A 14,164-nucleotide genomic window follows, 5' to 3' on the forward strand; every position below is an offset into this window, starting at 1 on the left:
AGAGGCATGACCACAAGCTTTATGGCATCATCATAATAATTGATAATAATTATGGTTAACACTGACATTTCCCTCAATCTGCCTGTGCTGTTCTAAATGCCTCACATATATAAGCTCATATATTAATTTTCACAATAACCCTATGAGATGGGGCTATTATTATTCCCATTTTACATCAGGAGAAACTGGAGCACAGAGAGGTCAAGAAACGTGCTCAAGGCCACACAGCTGAAAATGGCAAAATCAAGATTTGGACTCAGGCTGTCTGACTCCAGAGTTAACACCCTGAACCTCTGTACTATGCCCTGAACAGCCTCATCTGCTTGACCTCCAGCCCAAATTACCTTTGCAGATGACAGCTGCTTCCCATTGGGTGTCAGAGCTACCACTACTGAGAGATGATTCTCTGTGAGTCCCGGGTGTTTCCATACAACTCACAAGCAGGGGTGTGAACAGCTTTCGTTCTGGCTGTCTTTTCAAGAATGTTCGTGTAGCAAGCAGCCCCGGAAGATAGAGAGAATTTCTTGCTCTGGGGCAGAGGGCAGGTTTGTTTGCTGTCCATGTAACCAAGTTAATGCTTCCCTCTGAGATAAAGGTTTGTTCACAGTCCACTAGAAAAGACAGGAGTTTCTGAGCTCAGAGTTACTCAGCTGTGGTGCAAACCCAACGTGCACCTGCGTTGTCTCTGTGGCATTTGAGAGGAACCAGCAAAAACATGAAGTTCATACTGCCTGCTGTGCTGTGAGTAGTAAAGTCCTTTGTCTCTAACCCTGGAGTCTCGTATCTTCTGCCAGCATCCATGAAACTGGCAGGTTAAATTGTCAGCTTACCGGTAAAGTCTCAGACCCTTCACAGTCCTAGATACCTATTTGCTCTCTCTATGACGCCACCTGTCACCAAGATGTCTCACCAGGGATCCTGGATTTAACCTGTTTAGGTTTCACCTCTGCTGCTGCCTTTCTGACCTGGTGCAGAGTGGAACGTGAGGCATGACATGACGTGAAGCATGTCATTCTTTCAGGTTGATTTCTCAACCTTGGTACCGTTGACATTTTGGGCTGGATCATTCTTTATAGTATAAGGCTGTCCTGTGCACTGTAGGATGTTGAGCAACAACCCTGGACACTACTCACTAGATGCCATTAGCACCCCACCCCCAGTCATGACAAGGTAAAATGTTTCCATACATTGTCAGTGCCCCCTGGTGTGTGGCCTAAATCATCCTCCTTGTTGAGAACCACTCCTTTTAGGAAGGACCGACAGCTTAGGCAACAGAAAAAGCTGCCTTCTTTGTCTTAGGGAGTCTATTTTTCAGAGAGATCCTTCTCCACTCCCAAATTATCAATATATAGAAATGATTCCTAGATTACTCTCAGTATGAACACTGGCATATTGGAAGTCTCGTGACTTTGGAACAATGAATGAGTTAACAAGCAAATGATAAAAAGTCACAACAACACCGTACACCCATGTTCATGGCAGCATTATTCACAATAGCTAAAAGGTGGAAGCAAACCAAATGGCCTTTGGTGGACGAATGGATAAACAAAATATGGTTCACCCACACAATGGAATATTATTCAGTCTTAAAAAGGAAGGACCTTCTGACACAAGCTGTAATGTGGATGAAACTTGAGGACATTATGCTAAATGAAATACGCCAGTCACAAAAAGGACAGATATTGCATGATTCGTCTCATATGAGGTCCCTAGAGTAGTCAAATTCACAGAGACAGAAGAAAGTAGAAAGGTGGGTGCAAGCGGCTGAGGGGTGGAAATGGGGAGTCAGTGTTTAATGGGGACAGAGTCCCCATTTTGCGAGATGAAATGCTACTTAACTATACACTGAAAACAGATTAAGATGGTAAATTTTATGTTATGTGTATTTTACCACAATTTTAAAAAAGTAACAACAACAAAACAACCAATAGCATCTGTTTAGTATTTACTATGCACCAGGCCCCGAGTGTTTTAGATGCACTATCTCAGAGTTTACAAACTTTAGTTATCCCCACGTCACCTCTACCCTTTTGCCCATGTCTTACTTTGGGTTTCCCCAAAAGTAGACCCCCAAACAAGAGTTTGTGGGAGGTGGTTCCTGGAAGCCTGGTGAGAGAGTGGGGAAAGGAGACAGGGAGAGGAGGTACGTTCATGAGTGGCTACCGCTGCGGGCAACCAGGGGTTGTTTCCACTAGGGATCTTATGAACACTTCTGACGTCTACTCTGAAGTCATCTTAGAGTCATCCAACTGAAAGGTCAGGATGCTGGGGGTATTTGCCCACCAACTCTTGACCCTCAGAGATTGATGGCTACACCCTGGGCATTAACACCCTGCAGCTTCTGGTCTGCCACACGCGGGCCAAGAACACTCTGTATCAGAAGTCGTTGGCATGTGATGGGAACTGTCTGCAGGTGAACTACAGGTGTGTTGAAGGAATGTGGGGAGAGGTCACCAACAGTGGCTGCTAAAGCCATGTCTGTGTACCAAAGGTTCTATCATTTCCTTGATTTTTTTTCTTTAAATCTATCATTTAAAAATGTCTCAGGGGCTTCCCTGGTGGCGCAGTGGTTGAGAGTCCGCCTGCTGATGCAGGGGATGCGGGTTCGTGCCCCGGTCCGGGAAGATCCCACATGCCATGGAGCGGCTGGGCCCGTGAGCCATGGCCGCTGAGCCTGCGCATCCGGAGCCTGTGCTCCGCAACGGGAGAGGCCGCAACAGTGAGAGGCCCGCGTACCGCAAAAAAAAAAAAAAAAAAAAAATCTCAGGTGGGTTAGTCATTGTGAGCATCTACCATGGGGTACCATGGTCAGAACCAAAAGGTGTAGAAGGTGACAGTGCACCCCATCATTTTCAGATACTTGCAAAAGAGATCTCGGATTCAAGTCCGGCTTTATTTTATTTATTTGTTTTTTAGTATAAGTTTATTTTATTTATTTATTTTTGGCTACGTTGGGTCTTCGTTGCTGCGCATGGGGTTTCTCTAGTTGTGGCGAGCCGGGGCTACTCTTCGTTGCAGTGCATGGGCTTCTCCTTGCGGTGGCTTCTCTTGTTGCGGAGCACGGACTCTAGGCACGTGGGTTTCAGTAACTGTGGCATGTGGGCTCAGTAATTGTGGCTCGCGGGCTCTAGAGTGCGAGCTCTGTAGTTGTGGTGCATGGGCTTAGTTGCTCTGCGGCATGTGGGATCTTCCCGGACCAGGGCTTGATCCCATGTCCCCTGCATTGACAGGTGGATTCTTAACAACTGTGCTACCAGGGAAGTCCCTCAACTGTAGCTTTATGAGCAAGTGAGTATGCAGATAGAGGGCTGTATCATTGGTTTTAATGAGTACAGAAACCTTATATCAGATGATGCTGAGGGATTCATTCTAAAACAAAGTCAAGAAAACACCTGGGGCGGATCATGCTCAAAGGAGGTAATATTACTCTGCTCCAAAGTGTCTCCAACTAGAATATTACTCAGCCATAAAAGAGGATAAAATAATGCCATTTGCAGCAACAAGGGTGGCCCTAGAGATGATCATACTAAGTGAAATAAGTCAGAAAGAGAAAGACAAATACCATATGATATCACTTATATGTGGAATCTAAAATATGACACAAATGAACTTATCAGAAACAGACTCACAGATGTAGAGAACAGACTGGTGGTTGTCAAGGGGGAAGAAGATGGGGGAGGGATAGATTAGGAGGTTTTTTTTTTTAACATCTTTATTGGAGTATAATTGCTTTACAATAGTGTGTTAGCTTCTACTTTATAACAAAGTGAATCAGCTATACATATACATATATCCCCATATCCCCTCCCTCTTGCATCTGCCTCCCACCCTCCCTATCGCACCCCTCTAGGTGGTCACAAAGCACCGAGCTGATTTCCCTGTGCTATGCGGCTGCTTTCCACTAGCTGTCTATTTTACATTTGGTAGTGTATATATGTTCATGCCACTCTCTCACTTCGTCTCAGCTTACCCTTCCCCCTCCCCATGTCCTCAAGTCCATTCTCTACATCTGCGTCTCTATTCCTGTCTTGCCCCTAGGTTCTTCAGAACCATTTTTTTTTTAATTCCATATATATGTGAGAGCATACGGTATTCGTTTTCCTCTTTCTCAATTACTTCACTCTGTATGACAGACTCTAGGTCCATCCACCTCACTACAAATAACTCAATATCATTTCTTTTTATGGCTGAGTAAGATTCCATTGTATATATGTGCCACATCTTCTTTATCCATTCATCTGTCGATGGACACTTAGGTTGATTCCATGTCCTGGCTATTGTAAATAGAGCTGCAATGAACATTGTGGTACATGACTTTTTTTGAATTATGGTTTTCTCAGGGTGTATACCCAGTAGTGGGATTGCTGGGTCGTATGGTAGTTTTATTTTTAGTCTTTTTAAGGAACCTCCATACTGTTCTCCATAGTGGTTGTATCAATTTACATTCCCACCAACAGTGCAAGAGAGTTCCTTTTTCTCCACACCCTCTCCAGCATTTACTGTTTGTAGATTTTTGGATGATGGCCCTTCTGACCCCCTCATTGTAATTTTGATTTGCGCTTCTCTAATGATTAGTGATGTTGAGCATTCTTTCAAGGGTTTGTTGGCAATCTGTATATCTTCTTTGGAGAAATGTCTATTAGAATGGGAGTTTGGAGTTAGCAGACGCAAACTATTATATAGAGAATGGATCAACAACAAGCTGTCTAGCACAGGGAACTATATTCAATATCCTGTGATAAACCATAATGGAAAAGAATATGAAGAAGAATATATATGTATAACTGAATCACTTTGTCCTATAGCAGAAATGAACACAGCATTGTAAATCAACTCTACTTCAATAAAATTAAAACAAAACAAAACAAAGTATCTTCAACTAGAACTTTTCGGCCATGGCACGTGACTCGGTTCAGTCTAGTTCAAGATGCTGACAAACTTCAGGGCTGGTGCTTGAAAGACAGAATTTTGGTGCTTGAAAGAAGCTTTTCAAGGAGTTAAAGTGTATTTGAACATGTGACGATTGATATTTATAGAATAAAGGTTTTTGCTTTCTTTGTCCCTTTCATGGTGGTAGCAGGGTAAACTTTTGAGAAGGTGCCAAATATCTAAGAACGTATATCTGCCCCTGAGAGAATTTCTGTAGAATTCAATTCCATTAGTTAAAATAGTTTTTCTAGGGGACTTCCCTGGTGGTCCAGTGGTTAAGAATCCGCCTTCCAATGCAGGGGATGGGGTTCTATCCCCGGTTGGGGAACTAAGGTCCCACGTGCCTCAGGGCAACTGAGCCCACATGCCGCAACTACTGAGCCCGCACGTTCTACAGCCCGCGCGTTCTAGAGCCCATGCACCACATCTAGAGAGCCTGTGCTCTGCAACTAGAGAAGCCCGCGCACCACAATGAAGAGCCCAAGCACTGCAAAGGAAGATCCCACATGCCGCAACGAAGATCCCGAGTGCCGCAATGAAGATCTCGAGTGCCGCAACTAAGACCTGACAGGGCCAAATAATAATAAAAAATGTTTTTAAAAAAATAAATACAATAAAATAGTTTTTCTACTAACTGGCGCCAGCCTGAAGCTTGCCACAGTAACTAGACTAGCTATTTATTCTACAACTATCCTAAGAGAACTGTCAACTGCTTTAATTTCCAAAGATTATATTTAAATTCCATTCTTTTGACTATGTTAAAGATTGTATGTTTCAAAGCATCCTTTTAAAAACTTATTTCTTTGTGCTTACAATTTTTTTCTATAGTAGATCATTTTATTGATTAAATTTAACCCCTTCAACAGAAAACAGATCAGTGCATTCCTAAGGATCGGGAAGAGTTTGTTGCATAGGATTTTGGGGTGGGGGGTCAGGGCTGATAAATGGAATATTGCCTGCCGTATCAGTAAACGAAGGATGTTACAGTCTTCAGTGCTTGCAGCCCTCTGACGTGAGCCGGTGAGCCCTGAGGGAACTAAGGAAGGAAAGAATACCTGCCATCTAGCAGCCATCAGACTGCAGCCCCTCCCCACAGTGAGCCCTGTGGAAACTCAGGATGTGAAAACACAGGATACTGGCCCCACATAACAGAGGTGCATATCAAAATAATGATTTCAGTGAGCCCAGACTCTTGTATCTTCCTATACGTAGAAAAGCACTAAATTCCTTAACTTGACATATCTGGTTTTCTTTAATTAACAATCTTTCGATGTTCAGACCATCTGCCCTTTGTTGCAAAATGCCTGTATAACCTGGCTTCCCCCTGGCCTCCCCAGAGCAGTTCTTTCAGGGTTACTTGAGATGCTGCTTCCCGGGCTTGAAGTCCTAAAAATTCCCGCCGAATAAAACATGACTCTCAGCTTTTAGGTTGTGAATATTGTTTAAGTCAGCAGGGCTGAAGAACTGCTCTACTCTTTGGTTATGGTGGTCATTGCATTTGTCAAACGTCAGAGTGAGTTTTACTGAATGTAAATTCTACGTCAATAAACATGACTTTAAAAACTTAAAAAAAAAGTGTCTCCAGCTAGAAATGACCAGTGAAGTGAGAAATTGTTGAGAAGGCAACGCAGTTTGTTTTTTTTAGGTGTTCTTTGTTGGGAGTGTGGTTCTAAAACATTTCTTCATATTGTTACCCTTATGTTGTTATTACCAGCTGACGATTAAAAAAAAACTCAAATAACTTCTTTGGCCTCATCATAGTGCAGGGTTGAGGTACCAGTTGTGTTTTCTACACATTTAAGTAAAATGTGTTTATCCATTTCACACTTTAAAAAAATTATTTTTAATTGTTTTGGCCCTGCCACACGGCACATGGGATCTTAGGTCCCTGACCAGGGATGGAACCTGCGCCCCCAGCGGTGGAAGCACCGAGTCTTAGCCACTGGACTGCCAGGAGAGTCCTCATTTCACATCTACAGTCATCTTGCTTGCCAGTCATTCATGAACTGTATTATCTCATTTAATCCTCCTAACATCCCTTGCACTAGGCATTATTACCTTTATTTTACATATGAGAAAATGGGGACTCAGAGGGGTGAAATGACTTATCCCAGGCAACACTCAGGTACACAACATAATGATTCCATATTTGTATATATTGTCAAATGATCACCCCAATAAGTCTAGTGCACAATCATCACCATAAGCTATAATGGAATAAAAAAAAGAATATAGATGTATACATATATGTGTATAACTGAATCACTTTGCTGTACACCTGAAATGAACACAATATTGTAAATCAACTATACTTTAATAAAAACAAACAAAAAAACCCAACCATCGCCATACACAGTTACAATTTTTTTTTCTTGTGAAGAGAACTTTCAAGATCTCTCTTCACAACTTTCAAGATCTCTCTTCACAACTTTCAAGATCTCCCTTCACAACTTTCAAATACACAGTACAGTATTATTAACTATACAAATCACGCTGTACATTACACTTCCTGAGTTAATTAGTTTATAACCTGAAGTTTGTCCTTTTTGACCACTTTCACCCATTTACGCTACCACTCACTCCCTGCCTCTGGTAAAACCCGTCTGCTCTCTGTATCTACGAATTCATTTTGTTGCTGTTGTTTTTTTTAGATACCACATATAACTGTATAAAGGACATCAAACGGTATTTGTCCTTTCTCTGTCTGACTTATTTCACTTAGCATAATGCCCTCAAGGTCCAATTGTCACAAATGGCAGAATTTTTTTCTTTTTTATGGCCAAATAGTAATTCATTCATCTTGAATAAACATATCGGCAGCTGTAAGATACAGCTACCAGATAAGGACCAGATAAACAACCAGATAAGGAACTAGGCTGCCCCACCCATGAGGCTCTCCTTTCAGAAAGCCCTGGGTAACCTAAATAACTGACCACTTGCGTGGCCCTACTTCTCCCTTCTTGTGCCCTAATTCTTGTTATTAGGCTTTAAATTAGCCAATAAAGAGTGAATCTGCAACACCCCAGGCACCCCACACTTGGACCCTAATAAAGGCAGAGCCCCAGGTCTGTGCTGTCTCTCTACCTGTGACCTCACTGTGTGGCCCTCGGTGTGTCCTGTACCCTCCAGGACCTGTAAGAAATCTTTTTTTCAAAGTTCTCCAATGGTTGTTGCTGAGGTGTCTTGAAATCATAAGAACCACAAGGGCTAGTCCAGCCACACCATTGGCTCTGGTTGGTTGCGGAAATGTCTGTTGGGGTCCCTACAAGTGTTACATGTCCAGGTGGGTGCCCCCAGGTGTTCCCAGCTGAGACTGACACACCTTCTCACCCAAGACCTTTGTTTCAAAGGACCTCAGGTAGCCACCATTCACATGATAAAGAGACCCGGGTAAATCAAGGAATGCAAAAGCTTAGGCTGGGAAAAAGCTTCCGCTTCCGGTATGGTTACTGACTGGGAACAAATAGCCTGTGAAGTGTTCCAGAGAATTATTTCGAAACCATGCACCCAGTCTGTGCCTGTTTGAGCCTTAAAACGATACCCAGGTCCCGGGCTTCCCTGGTGGCGCAGTGGCTAAGAATCCGCCTGCCAGTGCAGGGGACACGGGTTCAAGCCCTGGTCCGGGAGGATCCCACATGGCGCAGAGCAACTAAGCCTGTGCGGCACAACTACTGAGCCTGTGTGCCGCAACTACTGAAGCCCACGTGCCTAGAGCCGGTGCTCCACAACAAGAGAAGCCACCGCAATGAGAAGCCTGCGCACCGCAACGAACAGTAGCCCCCGCTCTCCGCAACTAGAGAAAGCCGTGCGAAGATCCAGAGCAGCTATAAAAAAAAAAAAAAAAAAAATTCCCAGGTTCCCTAATTTGCATTAGAGGAATCAGGCGATGATGGCTGTAAAATTCCCAAGAAGGGTATTTCCTTCTATGTTTACTTCAAATGTGGTGTGAAATAAAATTCATACTTTATGGCAAGACAAGCAAAATTCAACCGTAAAAATTCTCCTCTGCTTTTTGGCCTTGTCTCTCCGCCGAACTGTGCATTGTGTATGTGCATTATTCATCATCAAACCTCCCCCATTGGCAGGAATACCTGCCGTAAAGAGCAACATATTCCTAGCATCAACCAGAGAACTCCTTCAAAGATAGCATTTCTGGCTTCCCTGGTGGCGCAGTGATTGAGAGTCCGCTTGCCGATGCAGGGAACACGGGTTCGTGCCCCGGTCCGGGAAGATCCCACATGCCGTGGAGCGGCTGGGCCCGTGAGCCATGGCCACTGAGCCTGCGCGTCCGGAGCCTGTGCTCCGCAACGGGAGAGGCCACAACAGTGAGAGGCCCGCGAAAAAAAAAAAAAGATAGCATTTCTTCTTGAGTTTATCAGGGGTCACGTGACCCACCACAATGACACTTAGATCTGGATTATGTAAACTGTCAATAATACACCTTTTGATGTACAGCCTTCTGTCTCAAAAAAACTTATATAACTGTGCCTTGACTTCTAACAGGTGGAACAGTTCTCAGAGCTTTCTGAGATGCTCTTCCTGGGTTATAATCCTCAAATTTGGCTCAAATAAAATTTTCCATTTCTTTCTTAGATCAACTGATTCATTTTTCATTGACGGTGGCCACAGAGGGTAATGGACAAGGAAGAATATCCCAGATGGCAAAACCAGAGACTGCAGTGAATAACAGACAAAGAGGTTTCCCCTCTACAGCCAAAGAACTTATTCCACTTCATAAGCAGGGAAATCTTAAATAGATTCTGCCCTGTGGGATTTGATCGTTATGATGGACCAGTAGCTGGTCTCATATTGTACTATGGGTGAGAGGAGGGCCAGATAAATAAACTTCTAGTTTAAAAATTATTAGATCATGGGATAAACATTCTGTTCTGCTGAAGAAGACTGTGTATCAGGCAGAGATTTTGGACTCTGAGCTGAAAGCATCACTGGATGGGACTTTAGGTTATCTTCTTCAGGGCAGGGTATAAGTGGATTCTATGGGTGGGGAGAAGCATGCTTTCATGTATTCGGTGGCTGGAGGGTTGGAATGTGGACTGCCAGCTCTCCACAAAAATCTACTCTCTCCTTTTGCTGTAATGACAGAATCACAGCCTAGCAACATGGCTGACCACCTATGCCATATTTCCCAGCCTCTCTTGCAGCTAGGTATTACCCAGTGTGGAATGCGAAAAGTACGTGACACTTCAAGATCAGGGACTTTCTTCCCCTGTGCTCGCTGATTTCTTTCTTCTTCTTTTTTTCAATCTAGAGTTCACAGCTTCAACCTCACAGACAATAATAATGTTCAGGGAAATAGACAAGAAATAGAACATTGGGAACCGAGGTTTCTGATTGATTGAAAGGAGCAGAGTCACCCACTGATATAGAACTCTGACTGTTAGTTGAGAGGGGAATAAACTTCTACTTTGCTTGAGCCATTACTCTTTTATTTTTTAAAAATTATTTATTTATTTTTAGCTGTGTTGGGTCTTTGTTGCTGCCTGCAGGCTTTCTCTAGTTGTGGGGAGCCAGGGCTACTCTTTGTTGCAGTATGCGGGTTTCTCCTTGCAATGGCTTCTCTTGTTGCGGAGCACGGGCTCTAGGTACAAGGGCTTCAGTAGTTAGTTGTGGCACGCGGGCTCAGCTGCTCTGTGACATATGGGATCTTCCCGGACCAGAGCTCGAACCTATGTTCCCTGCATTGGCAGGTGGATTCTTAACCACTGTGCCACCAGGGGGGTGTCCCCATTATTCATTTAGCCTTTTGTTTAAGCAAATGTTATGGATTGAATTACATCCCTTTCCCAAATTTATGTGTTGAAATCCTAACCTCTAGTATTCAGAATGTGTCTGATTTTGCATATAGTAGTTAAGATGGGGCCATATTAGAGTAAGGTGAGTTCCTAATCCAAGGTAACTGGTTTCCTTATAAAAAGGGGACATTTGGAGATAGACATGCCCACAGGGAGGATGCCATGTAAAGATGAAGGCAGATATCTACAAGTCAATGGACACCAAAGATAGCCAGTAAACCACCAGGAGTGAGGGGAGAGGCATGGAACAGACTCTCCCTTATAGCCTTGGAAGAAACCAACCTGCTAATGCCTTGATCTCAGACTTGTCTCCAGAGCTGTGAGACAATAAATTTCTGTGATTTAAGCCATATAATTTGTGGTATTTTGTTATAGAAGCCCAAATACAGCAGGTAGGCTATTCATCCTACCTAATACAAAAATTAGTATCAGGAATGGGGTGTTGCAATCACAAAAATCAAAACTTAGTTGCCGGACTTCCCTGGTGGCGCAGTGGTTGAGAGTCCGCCTGCTGATGCAGGGGACACGGGTTCGTGCCCCGGTCCGGGAAGATCCCACATGCCGTGGAGCGGCTGGGCCCGTGAGCCATGGCCGCTGAGCCTGCACGTCCGGAGCCTGTGCTCCTCAACGGGAGAGGCCACAACAGTGAGAGGCCCGTGTACTGCAAAAAAAAAAAAAAAAAAAAAAAATTAGTTGCATTAGCTTAGTGACCTGCTGGTAAGGTCACAAATATTGCATACTAGATAACTGACCCTCATTATGCCAAAGAACAACATTTGGTAATGTCATCACCCGTGATCACCTACCTGAAAGCTAGATCGTATGTCTACTAAGCCTGTGTTTCTAGAAGTGATTGTAAAGATTGTAAAGTGTTAGAATGTCACTGTAAGTGGGATGCTCCTTGCTGCTTTCAGCAAGAAATCACAAGAAAGAGATGCTCTTACACAAGAATTGGCCACTTTTCAAAGTCAGGAACATCACAAGTTTGGAAGAGCCAACAGCTTCCTCGCCCCCTAAACAGTATAAACAAGGAGGCTGCCTAAGGCTGCTGTTTCAGATGACCATTAATGGAGAATAACAAAGATGTAGATAGTTCAATGAAGCAAATACTGCAAATTAAATAGACACAAGAACTCTGGCTAGAAAAGAACACGGAATGTTCTAGCAATGGAACTAGCTAGAAGCAACTAGACCAGATGTCTACTAAGTTTTCTGAAGCAACAATGTTGCTAAAAATTCCGAGTTCAGTCTGCAGAATCTTATGACTTCTGGGCTTTTGCCTTGGGTCTCTTTCTTATAGCAGCTTAACCTGACCCTTAACCCAATGTGGGGCTTGAATCCTGATCTCTCTGGTTTCCAGAGTACTTCCTTTTTTTTTTTTTTTTTTTTTTTTGCGGTACACGGGCCTCTCACTGCTGTGGTCTCTCCCGTTGCGGAGCACAGGCTCCGGACGCGCAGGCTCAGCAGCCATGGCTCACGGGCCCAGCCGCTCCGCGGCATGTGGGATCTTCCCGGACCGGGGCACGAACCCGTGTCCCCTGCATCGGCAGGTGGGCTCTCAACCACTGCGCCACCAGGGGAGCCCCAGAGTACTTCCTTTTAACCATTATGTGTCCTTTAGGCTGCAGTTTAAGTGCCACAAGATCAGGGATTTTGTTTGTTCTCTGCCAGACTCTTGAAAGACTGTAAATACTAAACAGTAAATAGTAAAATGTGACAGATGTTCAATAAATATCTGTTGGAAGGATGAGGTAATAAACAAATGAACCAAGAGTGATATGAAGGAACTATCTAAGACTGGGACTGTGCCCGGAAGTTCAGAACAGATGGGAGCTGTATTGGGACAGGCATTCCAATGCTGTGGTCACCGAATAAAAACTGGTCTCCTGCTGATGAGGGCCCCCAAGGCGCCCTTCATGTCATTGTTGCGTAGATTGTAGATGAAGGGGTTCAGCATGGGAGTGACCATGGTGTACATCACTGCAGCGGTTGTGTCCTTCTGGGCCGTGCGGGAGGACATGGGGCTGAAATAAACCCTGATGAGTGTGCCGTAGAACAGGGACACCACAGAGAGGTGAGAGCCACAAGTGGAGAAGGCCTTCCGCTTGCCTCTGGTGGACGGGATCCTCAACGCAGCAGCAAAGATGTGTGTGTAGGATACCAAGATGCCCATAAAGGGGGTGATGATGGGCAGGGCGCCCACGGTGTACACCATTGCATTGTTGAGAAAGGTGTCAGAGCATGCGAGCTTCAGCAGACGGCTGAGGTCACAGAAGAAATGGGGGACCTGGTTGTGGATGCAGAATGAGAGGTGGGTCAGTGATATCGTGTAGGTCAAGGCATTCCCAAAGGTTGCAGTCCAGGATGCTGCCACCAGGAGGCTACAGAGCTGTGGTATCACAGACGTGGCATAGTGCAGAGGGTGACAGATGGCCACATGGCGGTCGTAGGCCATGGCGGTCAGCAGGAAGCTGCCGATGCTGGCGAACAACGTGAAGCAGAACGTCTGGGTCAGGCAGCCAGCATAAGGAATCCCTTTGTGTCCTGACATGTGATTGGCCAGCATCTTGCAGATGGTGGTGGAGGTGTAGCAAATGTCCACAAAGTCCAGGTTGGCCAGGAAGAAGTACATGGAAGCTGGACGTCGATGGCAATGGCCAGGATAATAAGCAGGTTCCCCAGTTCTGTGACCAGGTACATGCTCGGGAAGAGTATGAACACCAGCTGCTGTTGCTTGGGGTCCTCCGAGAAGCCCAGGAACAGGAACTCAGAGACCAGGGTGAGATTTGCCCCTTCAACGGCCATCCTGAATCAATCAGAAATGACACAGCGGAGCTGTCCAGGGTCCTGGCCAAGGCCAGCCTCTCCTTTGCACCCTGGATCTCATCCCCTCTTGTTAGTTCAGCCATTCATCAGCTCTTCCCACTCCCTCCTGCAACAGGACCCTCCCCCACCATTTGCTGCATCATTTCCATCAGTGAACACACCATTCATTCCCCACAGCCCACCTGCAAGATGTCACCTGGAGTTTGGTGGACAGCTCCCAAGCACACTGACCATTTCTCACTTCCATCACGTGTATCTCTATGCCCCAAGGTTTCATCTGGTCACCAGAGTAGGCTCAGCCTGCACACAGGGTAACATGGAAGTGTTGGGGGTTGGCACCCCAAGAGTGACTTTTGGCCAGTGAGGGACAGGCCATGTTGGGTGAATGTCCCGGCTTCATCACTTCTGAGTGAAGCAGTTCTGGGGTGTGTTCTCTCAAGGATCCCTAGAAAGATGACCCCTCGGTTGCCAAGAGTGGGAACCTACTTATCCACACCTCCTTTCTCCAAACACTCATTGGGTCTCCTGGGATTATTTCCCAAATAAACTATTTGCACTCAAGTTCTTTTTTTTTTTTTTTTTTTTTTTTTTGCGGT

At 44.8% G+C, this 14,164-nt stretch overlaps 1 protein-coding gene across 1 annotated transcript; it reads right to left on the reverse strand.

Annotated features, from left to right (window-relative positions):
• Positions 1-12,606: 12,606 nt before the first annotated feature.
• Positions 12,607-13,547, reverse strand: LOC132421875 (olfactory receptor 1f45-like). Its single transcript, XM_060006715.1, is given in 2 exon segments — positions 12,607-13,376; positions 13,379-13,547. Coding segments are annotated over 2 exon segments (939 nt in total).
• Between the last annotated feature and the right edge of the window lie 617 nt (positions 13,548-14,164).

The sequence above is a fragment of the Delphinus delphis genome, chromosome 3, assembly GCF_949987515.2.
Source record: "Delphinus delphis chromosome 3, mDelDel1.2, whole genome shotgun sequence".
NCBI classification, from domain to species: domain Eukaryota; kingdom Metazoa; phylum Chordata; class Mammalia; order Artiodactyla; family Delphinidae; genus Delphinus; species Delphinus delphis.